Raw genomic sequence first — 14,848 nt, 5'->3', positions numbered from 1 at the left:
GAGGTGACACACTAGCAGAGTCAAGTTAGATGTTTTCTGAATTTTTGACATGTTAAGTCAAAATGTTTGCCATCAGTGCTCTTGATTAAACAATGTCATCTTTTAGGACCCAAGAAACACACTTTCCCTGTAATAATACAACCCTCTGGACTAAGGTTTCCCCAGAGATCCAGATGGCTTCCACCCTCATAGCTTTCCAGAATGCGCTAAAGATTTGACTGTTTGACTTTGTGATAGGGTAAATAGAATCCACTTTGTTGGATATGTTTATACATGTATTATTGTGTAGTGTAGACTGCTTTCTAGATTGAGCCACAAAAATCAGTTGAAGCTGGGTGGCACTGAAATTAAATAAAAAAATCCTAACTAAAACAAACTCAATGTTTGTCTTGAAATCTGATCTTTTGTAATTGGGATAGAAAAGGTATTAAGTTCATGTACTAATTATAATTTAAACTTGTAGTTTTCTAGCTAGACAGCGTTAGATATGGTGCTTTACAGTGCTTTAGTATTGGGATAACTAGCAGTCTTAATTACGACTACTAGTTATACCTTTAGTGACAAAATGCATGTGTGAATGCAGTTTATTGCATATCAAATATGATAGTGAAAATGAAGACAATTTATCTTACAACTTATGCCCAGAAGCTGAAAAGCACATGTTATTCTTGTGTGACCTCCACAGCTTCTATCACAATTTAGGCAAAAGCTATAGATATTTTGCACAATTTGGAATTGAAATTAATTTAACCTAAGATCTTAACCTCTTGTACTTCATTTATACATTTGAATTCTGAAGTATGCAAAAGATTTTCATAAAGTATGTGAAAACAGCTTTTCTACAAATTCTATAGCTGCCTTTGGCAAGTCTTATTTTCTAATTATAGATGCAGCTTTATTTACCAATGAAAGGCTGTTCTAACTGAATGGCATCTCATTGTGTTACGCAAAAGTATATTTCAAGCATTTTGGGAAACTATTAAGATTTCTTTTTAAAAAAATCCTGGTACAATGCTTTGAATTGCAAAGTGGTCTGTTCCTCCCTAAGGGAACAAGCTTGTAGCATACAATTATCACTACAATTGAAAGGTATTGTGATTCTTTTCTTAAAGGAATCTCTATTCTTTTAATCTGATAGTGCACATTTTAAGAATAGTTCACTGCATCTGCCGATTTATTATAAATGTAAGTTTTAAACCATTTAAAGTCTTGTAATGATATATAGAGAGAGCCAGTTTGGTTCAGTTGTTAAGGCATCAAGCTAGAAACCAAGACACCATTTGTTTTAATCTTGCCTTATGCATAAAGCCTGCTGGGTAACCTTGAACCAATCATTTTTCTCAGCCCTAGGAAGGAGACAATGGTAAGCCACTTCTGAAAAACCTTGTCAAAAAAATGTAGGTATCTTATTCATGCAGTCTGAGAATCAGACATGACTGAACAACGACAAAAGAGCTAAACTTAGCAAAAGAAGGAAAATTAGTATGCATCTCCTAACCACTACTTTGCTGTTCTCTTGTTTTGTTCCCAGAATGGCAAAATACCTGTAACAATACATCACAATTACTTTTTGTAACCAACTTTCTATACTGAAACATTTCAGCTAAATTATTTAAATATGTTTATATAGTCATGCTTTTCCTTGTATTTTTCAAAAAAGATTCATTTAATTGGGAGAGATGTTTAAAAATAGGTTATAATTCTCAGAGGTTTTTTTTAAAATATATATATTAAAAAATGTGTTTCCATAGCACTCTTCAGAGTAGTCCAAAGTTCTTAATATATTTAAATAGACACTCAACATACTATTTCCTTTGGACTGAACAGCATCATCTGCCTATGTAGTCACTAAAGTAGACATCCAATCAAAAGAAAAATATGTAAAGTATAGAAAAAGAGTAAGGAGTAAAATGCCAAAGTAATTAAAATCATGTGAAAACGAGAAATTATTCATTCATTTATTTATACCTTTCACCGTCTCTGTATATTTCTATCATAAATTGCCACAATTTCCATTATGTCCATGTATTCAGCTCATACATTCATCCTTTTCTGGGTTTCTTACATTCTTATTTATACAATGAAATGTCATGTTTATGGATTTGTACATGGATTTGTTTGGCTTATTTGTTTAAACTAAAGTTATATAAGGGATGGCCTTTCCTTGATGCTGGGAAGCTGGTTACAGGAAGTGAGAATTGTAGTTCAGCATTATTTGGAAGTCCATAAATACTGTATTTACAAGAAGAAAAACTAGCAGTGCTCATTACAGCAAAAGATTTTGCATGGACCAACATGACTGGTATCTCGTATTTATTCACTCAAGTATACAGAGTGTATAGATCGCAAATTAAATCTATAAGAGGTAAACTGAGTAGAATGTAACCTACTGTAAAAATACACTGTTGAGCTGGGCCATCTGAAACCTTTGCTCCAAATGAACAGAAAGTTTATTTTGACTGCAGAATTATTTCATTCAAACTTTATAAATCCTGCTGTAAATCCTGAGGATCACCTGTAATCTTAATTTGCTATCTCTGATTTTTTGAGGTGTTGGTTATCATGTTGCCATTTAAACAATTTTTTTTTTACTTCTTTGGTTTTGCAAACTCTGAAATACTCTGGGGACTCTTTAACATTAAAAAACAACACACGCAGGAATATGCGCACACTTTAAACATTTAAATACATATTTATATTGGCATCACATGTATAAATCATTAAATTAGTTGCCATGGTGACAGGCTATATGTCACCATTAAATTTCAACATTGCGGGATATTTTTCAAATTGGCTTAAAAAATAGTAATAAGGTGTCAGGGAAACAATGTTTTGCTAGTAGATAAATGTTAATGGACTTACCGTTTCTGGCAGCTGTGGATGCTAATTTAACCTTTTGCTTTTGCTTTCATATCTACCCGGTACTAATGTATTTCCAAACCTACCACTGTAACAATTTGTGCCTCACACTGTGAATAAACGGAAAGTGCCACTGGCTTCCTTTCTTAATGACTACAATCCTATATACTTCCATTACTGATTTATCACTTGTTGCTTGTATGTACACTGAGATCTTATGCAATGGACACAAATTCCTTGTGTGTCCAACCACACTTGGCCAATAAAGTATTCTATTCTATTCTATTCTATTCTATTCTACTGATAATAAAATTTCACTCTCACCATTAGAGGTATAATGGAAGATGTTTGACTAAAAAAGGTCAACTGCCTTGTTTATGAATGTCATATTTTTTTTCTTGAGAGGCTCTTTTTTTTAAACGGCAATAACTTTTTAACCCACCTAAAGAATAAAATTGATTTTTAAGCTGTTATCGCCTGCAGTAAAGGGTTATTAGGATGTATACTTTTACAAGAACTACACAAGACACATTTTACAAAATCTTTTACTATTTGGTTTTAGGAAGGTGCAAAATATGTTTTGGGGAAATATTTAATGACTGCTTTCTCCCAATATTAATGATGCTATTATATTCATAAAATTATACAATATATATTTAATAATGTTTTAATTTGTTGTTTATATTTTTATAGGCCAAAAGGTGGCTTCTAAAAATTATAATAATGGCTATCCTAAAAGACTTCAATAAGTTAAATCAATGGTAGAGAATAAAACAAAAAATAAATTTATTATTTCTTTATTATTCTCATATTTATAGGTGAGATGTTTTGGTATAGCATCCTTTTTTTAGTGGCATAGAAATCAGATTTGATTATTCTTTTCCCATTTGTTCAGTTCAGGGTAAAATCAGAATGGTTTTAGAATTAGAAATCAATTAGTGATCATTATGAAGAATCTTATTAATGGAGACTATCACCTTCTTTATCTTGAAAAACTGCTAACAAAGGTGTCTAGCATTTTGAATCTCTAAATAGAATGTTTTTCTCTCAGAAAGTTTCCTATTGATGAGCCAGCAATAATTTTCTCTAGGAGTAACTTTATGAAGTAACAGAACATATACAGTATACAGTATAAATGTATTTGTTCCCTACCTGGATTGAGACAGCACTATATTTAGATTCAAACTTGCAAGAAGATAGAAAATAATACACTATAGTATTAAATATTGTATATGCTGGAATTTTAAGATTCAGTTATTTCAAGTAACATGATGAGTTTGTGAATTACTTCTTTACTTACCGGCACATTTTGTCCTTGTTTTAAGTGCTGGTCCAGGAGATCCAGTACCCCCTTCACCTGGTCTAGTGAGCAATACACTAATTTCATATTCTGTGTCAGGATCCAGGTGTCCAATTTTATACTTTGTTGAATCCACTGGTTGTATATCATACCAGCTTCCACTTGAGGTGCGATATTCTATTTGTCTCACAGTGATGGGTCCATCTCCATTAATAGAATTGGCATTCAACTGTATCCATAAATAGGTTGCACCAACAGATGACAGTTGAGGAGGTGCAATAGGAACCGGAGGCTCTGAAACATAAATAATGAGTACATATGTATTTGTACAGTATACGTAAAAAACTGCATCTAGCCCAATTTTTTTCTATAGTTCTGACTTTTCTGCAAAAACTATTATTACTATTTATTTGTTCTATTCACTATGCAAAAGAAGGGACTCCCCCCCCATCCCTCTCTCCCTCTCTCTTTTTTGGGGATACAAGGCAGAAGACCAAAGCTAATTCCCCACTTAAAATATAGGTAAGTTCATTTTACTTTTCAAATATACTATGCTTGATAAAGCTTTTGCTTTGGCATAATGTACTTTCCTTGGTGGACACAATTTTAATTTCATATCACTTTTTAATTATAGTACATAATATACAAGGACTATCTACTAACACTTTTCTTTTTTATGACCCTGAAGTCCTTATCTGGGATAGAGTCAGGGTGATAGATGGATTTGCCTGTTAACTGGCTGGATATTCTTCCTGACGCTTATGAAGAGTTTGCAGCAGATATTTTTTTCTTTGTGCCCTGGGAGAGAAACTTATGCTGCCTAGGATCGAACTCTCAACTTTCCAAGTGGGAGGCAAGTGTCTTCACTACTCTACCACATTGCTTTGGGCTATCTGCTAACATTCAGATATTTTAAAAGTGAAGTTTCTAGTTCTTTATAGCCATTAAACCAATATTTTAATTGGTTTTCAAAAAATCAGCCTTACTAGGCGGAAGGTGAATTTCTTAGAATGTGAGTGCTACCTTTCCTTTTCACTCTTCCTCCTTCATTTTAACTTTCATCATAGAGAACTGCGAAAAACCCTTGTTTTCATATCCTGTTAGTTTCCATGCTTACATTTCTCCATTGTGCTTTTTCCTTTAGCCTCATAACAGGCCTATGATATCTCAGGTGCACCATTATTGAGTTTATTTTATTATATCATCCAACATCTTGGTTCAAGAATATTTATTTAGTTCTCAGTTTTTAATTCTCCAGCTTGTCTTTATATTACTGATACTCTAGTATATTGCTTGATACTGTGTTAAAAAGACTATTTTGTCTTAATTAAATTCAAAGTAACTAAAAACCAATTACTCCATTCCATAATCAACCAATGACATTTTACAAAATAACAAATATGAAATCTGTTCTTCTAAAATGACATCTAATAATTCTATTCATTTTGTGATTAACACTTCCTAATGGAGATAGATGAGCTCTTTATCACTCATCTCCAATTAATTTAGAAATGATCTATACTTTTTTTCCACCAAAGCCAGAACTCATAACATTTTTCAAATGTTCTTCTTCCTTTCCTGACAAAAACATGACCTACGCTAATTATACAACTCAGAGAACTGCATCTCTGCTTTGGCTCTGAGGAATATTCCTGTTAAGCAGATTTAAGATATTTCTGTTATTTTGCACATGAACTAGAAAAGCCTGTGAAAGCAATACTTTAATTAAACTTTTCTCTAGGTTGGATTTTAATCCATATTAAGGAAGAATTAAAAATCTTAAAATCCTTATCCATTTTTTGAAGCTAGCATTGCTAAGCCCTTGTCCCTCAACTTGAAGCTTGTAATTTTACTGAAAATGAAGACGAATGTGGTAGCGCCTTTTCTAATAAACAAATTTTATATGTATAAGCGTTCATGAACTGCAGCTCAGTTCATCAGATGCCAAAAGTGGCTTGACTGATACAGGGTTTAAACTCAAATGAGTCAGGGTAGGAAGAAAGATAAGACAAGACGGTTATGGAGGGTATCAACTAACAATTGCAAAGTGTTACAAATCTATTTTTTGTTGTTTTTGTCTCCTATATTTCTATAACCAAATTGTCTTTTCCTTTATCTCCCACCCCACTTTATTTCAACCTCAGACTCTTCAACCTTGAGGGTAACTCATAAACAAAGATGGGTTTGCACCCAGTTTTCCAGAGATGGGAAGGAGAGAAATTCAGTCTTTCATGGAGTGAACAATCCAATGGTTGTCCCTAGAGGAAAATTGGTGATAAGCAGCTCACTGCTGAAAAGAACGGAAGTCTGCAATCAGCAAACCAGATAAGTTATCAGGGAAGATCTATTGATTCCTAAGTGTGAAGAACATGAGTAAACATGAGGAGTGAAGTTGATCCAACTAATCAAATCTACTGATCATTATCCCTTTCTTGATTCATTTTTGAACAAATTACACAAGTCAAAATGGTCCTGAAAAGAATATTGAGAGACTATGAGGAGCTGGGAAGAAAAGTATTTAGATACAGGTGGTATTTCTATCCATATTTCTGACTGAATTTCATTGCCCAAGGAAGGAATGGAAGATTGTGGAGGTAAATGGCTGGTTGAAGGAATGGTGTCGCTGAGAAAACTTTGGATTCCCTGGTCTGATTCCTATTGAGAGAAAAGGCCTCTGGTAAGAGAGTGGCTGCAGCTCATAAAGACTGACATTAATACTGCTGGAAAACATCTTGATGCATTTGTCTACAAGAGTTTTAAACTACATCAGGCAGGAGAAGATATTAATACCATAACCATACTCCAAGCATACGTTTGAAGCCTGTAAACCATACAAGAAGAAAAAGAAGTGGCAATAAGGCATATCCAGGAATATATTAGGAGAACTTGCAAGGAAACGTAAGAAAAGTCAGTTACCTGACTTATTTAGTACTACTTTTCAATCCTCAAAGTATGCTCAGAATGCTGAGAATGATCAGTGCTCAGAAAAAAGTGGGGAAAACTTGAAGTCCCAGTATGTGGATGGCAAATATGACTTTGTTAGTATTACTGAAGCCTGGTAGAATCGAATGTATTATAATATAATACCACAAGTATATAATTTGTTTAAAAGAAACAGAGCCAACGAAAGGGGGGGGGGTTGTCGTATTATACAGTATATAAACGATGATACTATAAAACTATACCCAAGCATCTGGCTGAATATTGAGGGAAAAATAAATAATTATTATTCTGCTGCAGATGTGTATGCAGACCATTCAATCAAATAGGTGAAATTTTCACATATCAGATGTATGTGCAGAAAGCACACATTACTCTAATGAGGTATTTCAACTATCTCAACATGTGCTGGAAATCAAATTCTGGCAAGTGGGAGATCTAGCAGATTCTTGATGTGCTTTGTAGACAACGTTAACACCTAAAAGGTACAGGAAAGAACTAGACGATCAGCTAATATCTACTAGCAGGAGATAAATTATTGAAGAAACTGTAGGAACCTTAGAAAGAGTAACCCCATGAATTTAGAACTCAGCATAATTCACCAAGACAGAGACAAGTTAGCTTCATTATGGTTCTAGATTTTCAGACAACTGACTTCAATAAACATGGCGAAAAAGCAGAAATAATTCCATGATGGAAATCCTGAAGGAAAAAATAATTCAGGAGAGTTGGGATAATTTTGCAAAAAAGCAAACAAAAAACTCAGATAATTAAAGCCCAAACACACACAATATCAAACAGAAAAGAAAAATGAGACAAAGCTAATGAGACTAGTGTGGTTGCATAAAAAAAAATCCTGGTAAATTGACAGCAGATAAGAAACAGATCTTAAAATGAAAAGAGTAGCCTAGGTAGCATAGGTAGTCCCCTATTAAAAACTATTCATCAATTGCAGTAACAACAGCAATGAAAAAAGTACTTATAAGTCTGGTTTTCACACTAATGACTATTGTAGTATCCCAATGGTCATGTGATCAATATTCAGATGCTAGTCCCCTATTCAGATTCTAGTCCCCTATTAAAAACTATTCATCAATTGCAGTAACAACAGCAATGAAAAAAGTACTTATAAGTCTGGTTTTCACACTTATGACTATTGTAGTATCCCAATGGTCATGTGATCAAAATTCAGATGCTTGGCATCTGGCATGTATTTATAACAGCTGCACTGACCCACGGTCATGTGATCACCATTTGTAACCTTCCCAGCCAGCTTCTGACAAGCAAAGTCAATGGGAGAAATTAGATTCACTTAATAACTGCATGATTCACCTAACAACTGCAGTGATACACTTAACAACTGTAGAAAGAAATGGTTGTAAAATGGGAAAAACCCACTTAACAATGGAAATTTGGGGCTCAGTTGTGGTTATAAATCAAGAAATACCTGTATATCAAAAACCATTCATTAGGAAATATTCCAAATCTGTAAGAATGGGCTTAGGCTATTGCATGCTTGCCCAACCTATGGGCCGTGGCCCACTAGTGGGCTGTGAGGGGATTACAACCGGGCAGTGGAAACAGCCAGTGAGTGCACATGCACAAACACATGCAACCTCACTTGTGCAAGCAGTGGACAAGTATACACACCCTCCATTTGCATGACCAGCAGATACAAGTGCACACTGCTAGCACAAATGGAGCTGCGTGTGCAAGCATACTTGCTGACCGCTCAAGCAAAACCATTCTTCTCCTCTCCCCCACCAATCTGCAAAGCCGGAAACATTGGAGAACTCTGGCTTAGAATGAGCTAAAGCTTGCAATGAATAGCAAAAATAACTCCTAAGTAGGATCTTCTGGTATATACTGCACAAGAGGGGAAGAGTTGAGGAAATGTTTGGTCCACTGGTTAGAAAAGTTGAAAGGATGTTGATAGGACAGCATGGCGAAGGTTGGAGACAAACATTGTTACAATCCTTAAAAGGGGAGGAAATTAGATCTAGGAAACTACAGAACAATCAACTTACATTAATACTTGGTAAAATTAGAAAAGATAATCAAACAATGGGTTTTCAAGCACACAGAAAGAACAAGGTGATTACTAGAAGCTACCATGCACTTGTTAAAAACTATTCATATTATTGCTAGCACTATCATATAATCCATAGTACGTGAAGGTAGGACATAATCCATTGGGTGGAAACTTTATAAAATTTTACAGAGTAAGATCCAAACCCCAAATAAGAGGGGACCAAGAGAGCCACTACTTCCTGGAGTTGAAGTGCTCCATCATTGGCTATCTATTTGGATGGCCTAAACTAGATAGGGAGTTGAATTAAAGGACCACCAAAGTGCCTTTCAACCTTATGATCCTAATGACTTCCTAATGATCATTCGAATAGTCTGACTATTGCTCTTCCGCTTTCCTACTAAAAACAGTTAATGTATCTAGTATAGCTGTGTATGATATATCCCACAACTGAATAAGCCTATAATTATTAAATAATAGCACAAAGGTGATAAATGTCATAGAAAAAAAAATACAGATACAGATATATTTCATACTTCAGTTACTTCTACTTACAGGATAAAAATGACAAATCTCTCAACTCTTTAAAATGCCTACATAATTTTTCTTAATTATTTTATTCAATCAACAGACACTCATTATTAGTATGTGATTCTAAACTAGCTTAAACATTTTAATATTTATTAATTCACTGTCATTTCAAAGACAGTTGCTCCATTGTTCATAATCCAGAGCTTTGTGCAGAATCTGTGCAATTTAAATAGCTAAGGCTTAACTCGAAATGATTTTGGTTCATTTAAAATCATTAGTGTGTTTCTTCAACCAAAACACAAAATAGAGCATCCTAAGGCATTTATGTAGTCATGCTGAAACAACAGTTAATTATGTTCTGATTTCAAGTGCTGGTAAGGACTGTTGAACTGCCATTCAAAATTCATATTCAGGATTGAGGCTACAGAGGTTAGTACTTAAACCAATTTATTTTAGGCTATACAAGTATTTTAACAGACTTTGTTTTTTAAAGATATTGTATCCCTGAGGTTACTTTACATGAGTACATGTGCTCAGAACACCAAAACCCACCACTATAACTACTATAATATGTAAAGTAATACATCTGCCTATCCCAGGTTCTTGGGAAGGGCTTGATAGGTGAACAAGAAGGCCAAATCCATTCAGAACACCTGGCTGACTGCAATGAACAACAATATTTTTAGCTGAAACTACCTCATTCAAATTATATGGAACTGACTCACAATATATTTAAATGCAATAGATTGAAAATCAAAACGTTATCTCTGCAATGATACCTCTGCTACTGCCATTAGGCAGAGTGAGAAAGTCATCATTATGCTTGATTTTGCTTTGGAATGTCAGAAAAGGAGCAGTAAATTAGCTATTTTCTAATAGAAATTTCTGCTTCAGGAACTAAATTATTAGTTTTGGGCATTATGTTCTTATACTTGGGGGCAGGAGGTGAGGTTTTCCAAGTTTTTGCAACTCTGATGGTGAATCAGAGATTATCCTTTTGTTCTATCGTTTAAACATTGATCATACTTTAGTGAAAAGACTTACCGTATACAAGAAGATGACTAAGGACAGCTACTCCTGAATGGCCACAATGTGAGGACTACTTGAAAATTACATGGTGATCATTCAAATAATAATGAGTCATACACAGAGTCATAGAAACCAGTCCCTGCTATGTTTTAGTATTAAGATGTAAAAAGAATGTTTGTCAGGTGTGCATGAATGAGTCACTAAGTAGAAAACCATTAAAAGATCCTATACATGGCAATCATATCACAAAAAAAAAAAATTGTACATTTTACTGCTGTAAACAAATAATGTATTGGACACAGCTAACCTTATTCATGATATTTACTGAGATCATTAGGCTATACCTTATCGTGCAATCAATCTATCCATTGAACTCAATACATTTGGAGGGTATCCAAGTGGAGGGAATTTAGTATAATTTATCTGACAGGATACTATATATCAGTTAAATAAATAATAAAATAAAAGTAAATTCTAATTTTAATACAGGTTATTATATATGTGTGTGTGTATACTATATATATATATATATACTGTATATACAGTATATGACACAATACATACGTACGTACATACGCCTGTCTGTCTGTCTGTCTGTCTGTCTGTCTGTCTGTCTGTCTGTCTGTCTGTCTATCTATCTATCTATCTATCTATCTATCTATCTATCTATCTATCATCTATCTGCTGGTCTTGTTGTATTCGGGTCTTTTTCCGTGTAAGATTGAGATTGTCTTGGCAACGTTTCGGCAAGGTCCCACTCGCCATCTTCAGGCTGGTGTGCTTGTGAGAGTAAGGCGTGGTCGGAGCTGTTGTCTTTCTATAAATCTTGGTGGGGGTGTGTGGAGTGCTGGCTTTGTTGCTGTGAGTGGGTTGATTGGCTGTGTGGTTGCATCCTGATTGGTAGATGGAGTTGATGTTTGTAGATTGGTGGGCTGTGTCTATCATCCTGTGTGGCTGAGTTGCTGGCTGTGTGTCCGTTGTTCTTTTGTGTTGTAACAACCTGGGTGGTGAGTGGGGTTCGTTTGTAGACTAGGGCTGGTTTCCAGATGACTGGTAGGCTGGAGGTATCATCATGTTTATTCATGTTGTGGGGATGCTTCTCTATTTCGATGACTTCTATAATTATTCTATTGTTGAAGTGTTCTGTTTTGGAAATTAATTTGGTTCCTTCAAAATCAATTTCATGTCCTGTTGCTTTAAGGTGCTGGAAAAGGGAGGAAGTTTTTTCTTTTTTTCTGACTGCGTTCTTGTGTTCTGCGATGCGTGCATTTATTCTCCTATTAGTTTGTCCAATGTATGTGGCAGGGCAGATTTTGCATGGTATTTCATATACTCCTTGGTTTTCTAGCTGGATCATGTCTTTGGGGTTCCTTAAGATGTTGGCTATTTTTTGGTCAGTGTTGAAGGCTGCCTTGATATTGTGTTTGTGGAGAATTTTGCTGATTTTATCTGTGGTGCCTTTGATGTAAGGGAGGAGGGATGCCGTTGTCCTGTTCTGTGTCTCGGTTCTTGGGGGGTGTCTCCCTTTGGATTAGGTTGGTAATTGTTTTTCTTTGGAATCCATTGGAGATTAATACGCTTGTGAGACTGTGTAATTCACTTTTCAGGTGGTTTTTTTCAGCTAGGTGTTTGGTTCTGGAGATGAAGGTCTTGGCTACAGAGTTGATCTGTGCAGGGTGGTGATGGGATTGTGCGTTTAAGTAGCAGTTGGTGTGTGTTTTTTTTCCAGTAGATGGTGTGTCCTAGGGAGCCATTGGGTTTTTTTGTAGATTAGGATGTCCAGAAAGGGAAGTTGGTTGTTTGCTTCCATTTCCATAGTGAATTGTATTTTGGGGTATAGGCTGTTGAGATGTATGAGGAAGTTGTCCAGTTTTTCTTTCCCATGTGGCCAAATCACAAAAGTGTCATCTACATATCTAAGCCAGAGTTTGGGTTTGTGTTCAGATTTATCTAAGTCATTAATTTCAAAATGTTCCACGTATAAGTTTGTGATGACGAGTGAGAGGGGTGATCCCATGGGTGTTCCTTCTATCTGTTTGTATCTTTGTCCAGTATGGATGAAGTATGTTTTGGTTAGGCAGTGGTTGGTCAGGTCCAGGATGTGTTTAGGAGGGTTGTGTTTATTCTGGATAGCTGTCAAGGCTTCTTTTATAGGCACTTTACTGAAGAAGGATATGACATTGAAGCTCACGAGTAGGTGGCTGGGTTGTAGGTTTTGTTTCTTTATTGTTTCTACGAAGTGGAGCGAATTTTGTACGTGTGAGGTGATGGATTCTGTGTAGGGTTGAAGTTGTTTGGCGATGAATTTGGCAAGATTCTGTAGAGGTGAGCCTATGGAGCTGACTATGGGTCTGAGTGGTGTTCCTTCTTTGTGTATCTTGGGGAGGCCATAGAGCTTGGGGCATCTGGCCATAGAGCTTGAGGCATCTGGATGATTTTTCTCTGAGGAGAGAACCTTCCTCCCTTTTCCAGCATCTTAAAGCAACAGGACATGAAATTGATTTTGAAGGAACCAAATTAATCTCCAAAACAGAACACTTCAACAAGAGAATAATTATGGAAGCCATCGAAATAGAGAAACACCCCCACAACATGAATAAATGTGACGATACCTCCTGCCTACCAGACATCTGGAAAGCAGCTCTAGTCAACAAACGAACCCCACCCACCACCCAGGTTGTTACAACATAAAAGAACAACGGACACACAGTCAGCACCTCAGCCATACAGGATGATACGAAACAGTCCACCAATCTACAAACATCAACTCCATCTACCAATCAGGATGCAACCACGCAGCCAATCAACCCACTTAGAGCAACAAAGCCAGCACTCCATACACCCCCAGCAAGATTTATAGAAAGACGACAGCTCCTACCACGCCTTACTCGCACAAGCACCAAGCCCAAAACACCAGCCTGAAGATGGCGAGTGGGACCTCGCTGAAACGTTGCCAAGACAATATCAATCTTACCTGGGGTAATACCCAAATACAACAAGACCAGCGTGTGTGTTTGTGTATGTTCCAGCATAACTCTAGAACGCCTTGGGCAATTTAAACCAAACTTGGTACACAGATTACTTACTCTCTGGAAACAAATAATGTGAGGGTAAGATACCCCTAACACTGTTCAGGGTGTGTGTTCTGTTAAGATACAGCCTGTTGTGCCTTAAAATGGCTTTTACCATACAGCGTTGTGGAGTTGCCACGGTAACGGCTTCACAGTAATCCTCAAGGGGCCTCCCTCTGGTAAGGGGGAAAATCCAACATTGGATCCAACAACGTACTTTGTCAAAAGTATTCTTTGGGTTGTTGTCTTACAAAATGCGAAAAAAGTGTTCTCAAAACACTCTATTTTCAAATTAATACTAGAAAACATTAAATATAGTATCCAGAAGTCAAATGTTCAAACAACATCCTTTCAGCAAAAATACTGAAAATACATGAGAAAGCTTTTCCAGCACAATTAATATTACTTAGGATTCCTACCAAAATTAGTCAGATTTAAATTCACATGACTAAACTTTTTGCACTGTAACTTAGTCTGAATCCTGAACTGAATTGTTACCGGAATCTGACAATGATCTTGGAAGATGGAGGAGTGGTGGGTTGAAGTAGAGTGGAAGAAATGCTGAGTACAGAACAAACAGAAACAGAGAAAGAAACTTAGAAGGAATTATAAAAGAGGCGTCAGGAGATTTGTACTAGCCAGATTCTGTCAATGTTGCCTTATAATAAAATAGAATTAGTTCATCTTATTGTGTTCCTGTCTGGTCTACTTGGGAGCCTGACATCAATCACTTGTAAGTCTGAAAGTATGAAAGTATGCTACCTTTTTAAATTGCCTGATTAGTTAGGGTGGTTTCTTTCTCAGCCAGTTGCAGGCTGATCCTCCTTTTATCTGAATCTTCCCTAGTCAGCATGTATCTCCATTCATCCTATTCCAAAACCATTCTCACATTCCATTACATGAATATGCCAAAATTAATCAAAGCAGTATTTTCAATTTAAATTTTATAGCAACAGAACTATGCCCAATCACATTATAGATGCCAATATTTTTCAGGAAAATACTGTGTTGTCTTTCACTCAGAATAAATCATTTGTTCCTATGTTATTAATAACTAAATGGTAAACAACAAGATAACTTAGAAGAATA

The 14,848-nt window shown here is 35.8% G+C and overlaps 1 protein-coding gene across 16 annotated transcripts in view; it reads right to left on the bottom strand.

Moving 5' to 3' along the window:
• The window catches only part of PTPRM (protein tyrosine phosphatase receptor type M), a 477,367-nt gene that overhangs the window by 257,550 nt on the left and 204,969 nt on the right, over positions 1 to 14,848 (bottom strand). For all 16 annotated transcript variants that reach the window (XM_087707256.1, XM_087707257.1, XM_087707258.1 and 13 more), the window contains exon 7: positions 4,160 to 4,453. In XM_087707256.1, coding sequence (XP_087563382.1) covers positions 4,160 to 4,453 — 294 coding nt within the window. The remainder of the gene's footprint in view (positions 1 to 4,159; positions 4,454 to 14,848) is intronic.

Source organism: Thamnophis sirtalis, unplaced genomic scaffold (assembly GCF_051295495.1).
Source record: "Thamnophis sirtalis isolate CommonGarterSnake01/CBP01778 unplaced genomic scaffold, rThaSir2_p1.2 scaffold_2, whole genome shotgun sequence".
In the NCBI taxonomy this organism is placed as follows: domain Eukaryota; kingdom Metazoa; phylum Chordata; class Lepidosauria; order Squamata; family Natricidae; genus Thamnophis; species Thamnophis sirtalis.
Note: the sequence above shows the minus strand (reverse complement) of the source record. Positions and strands in the feature narration are given on the sequence as shown.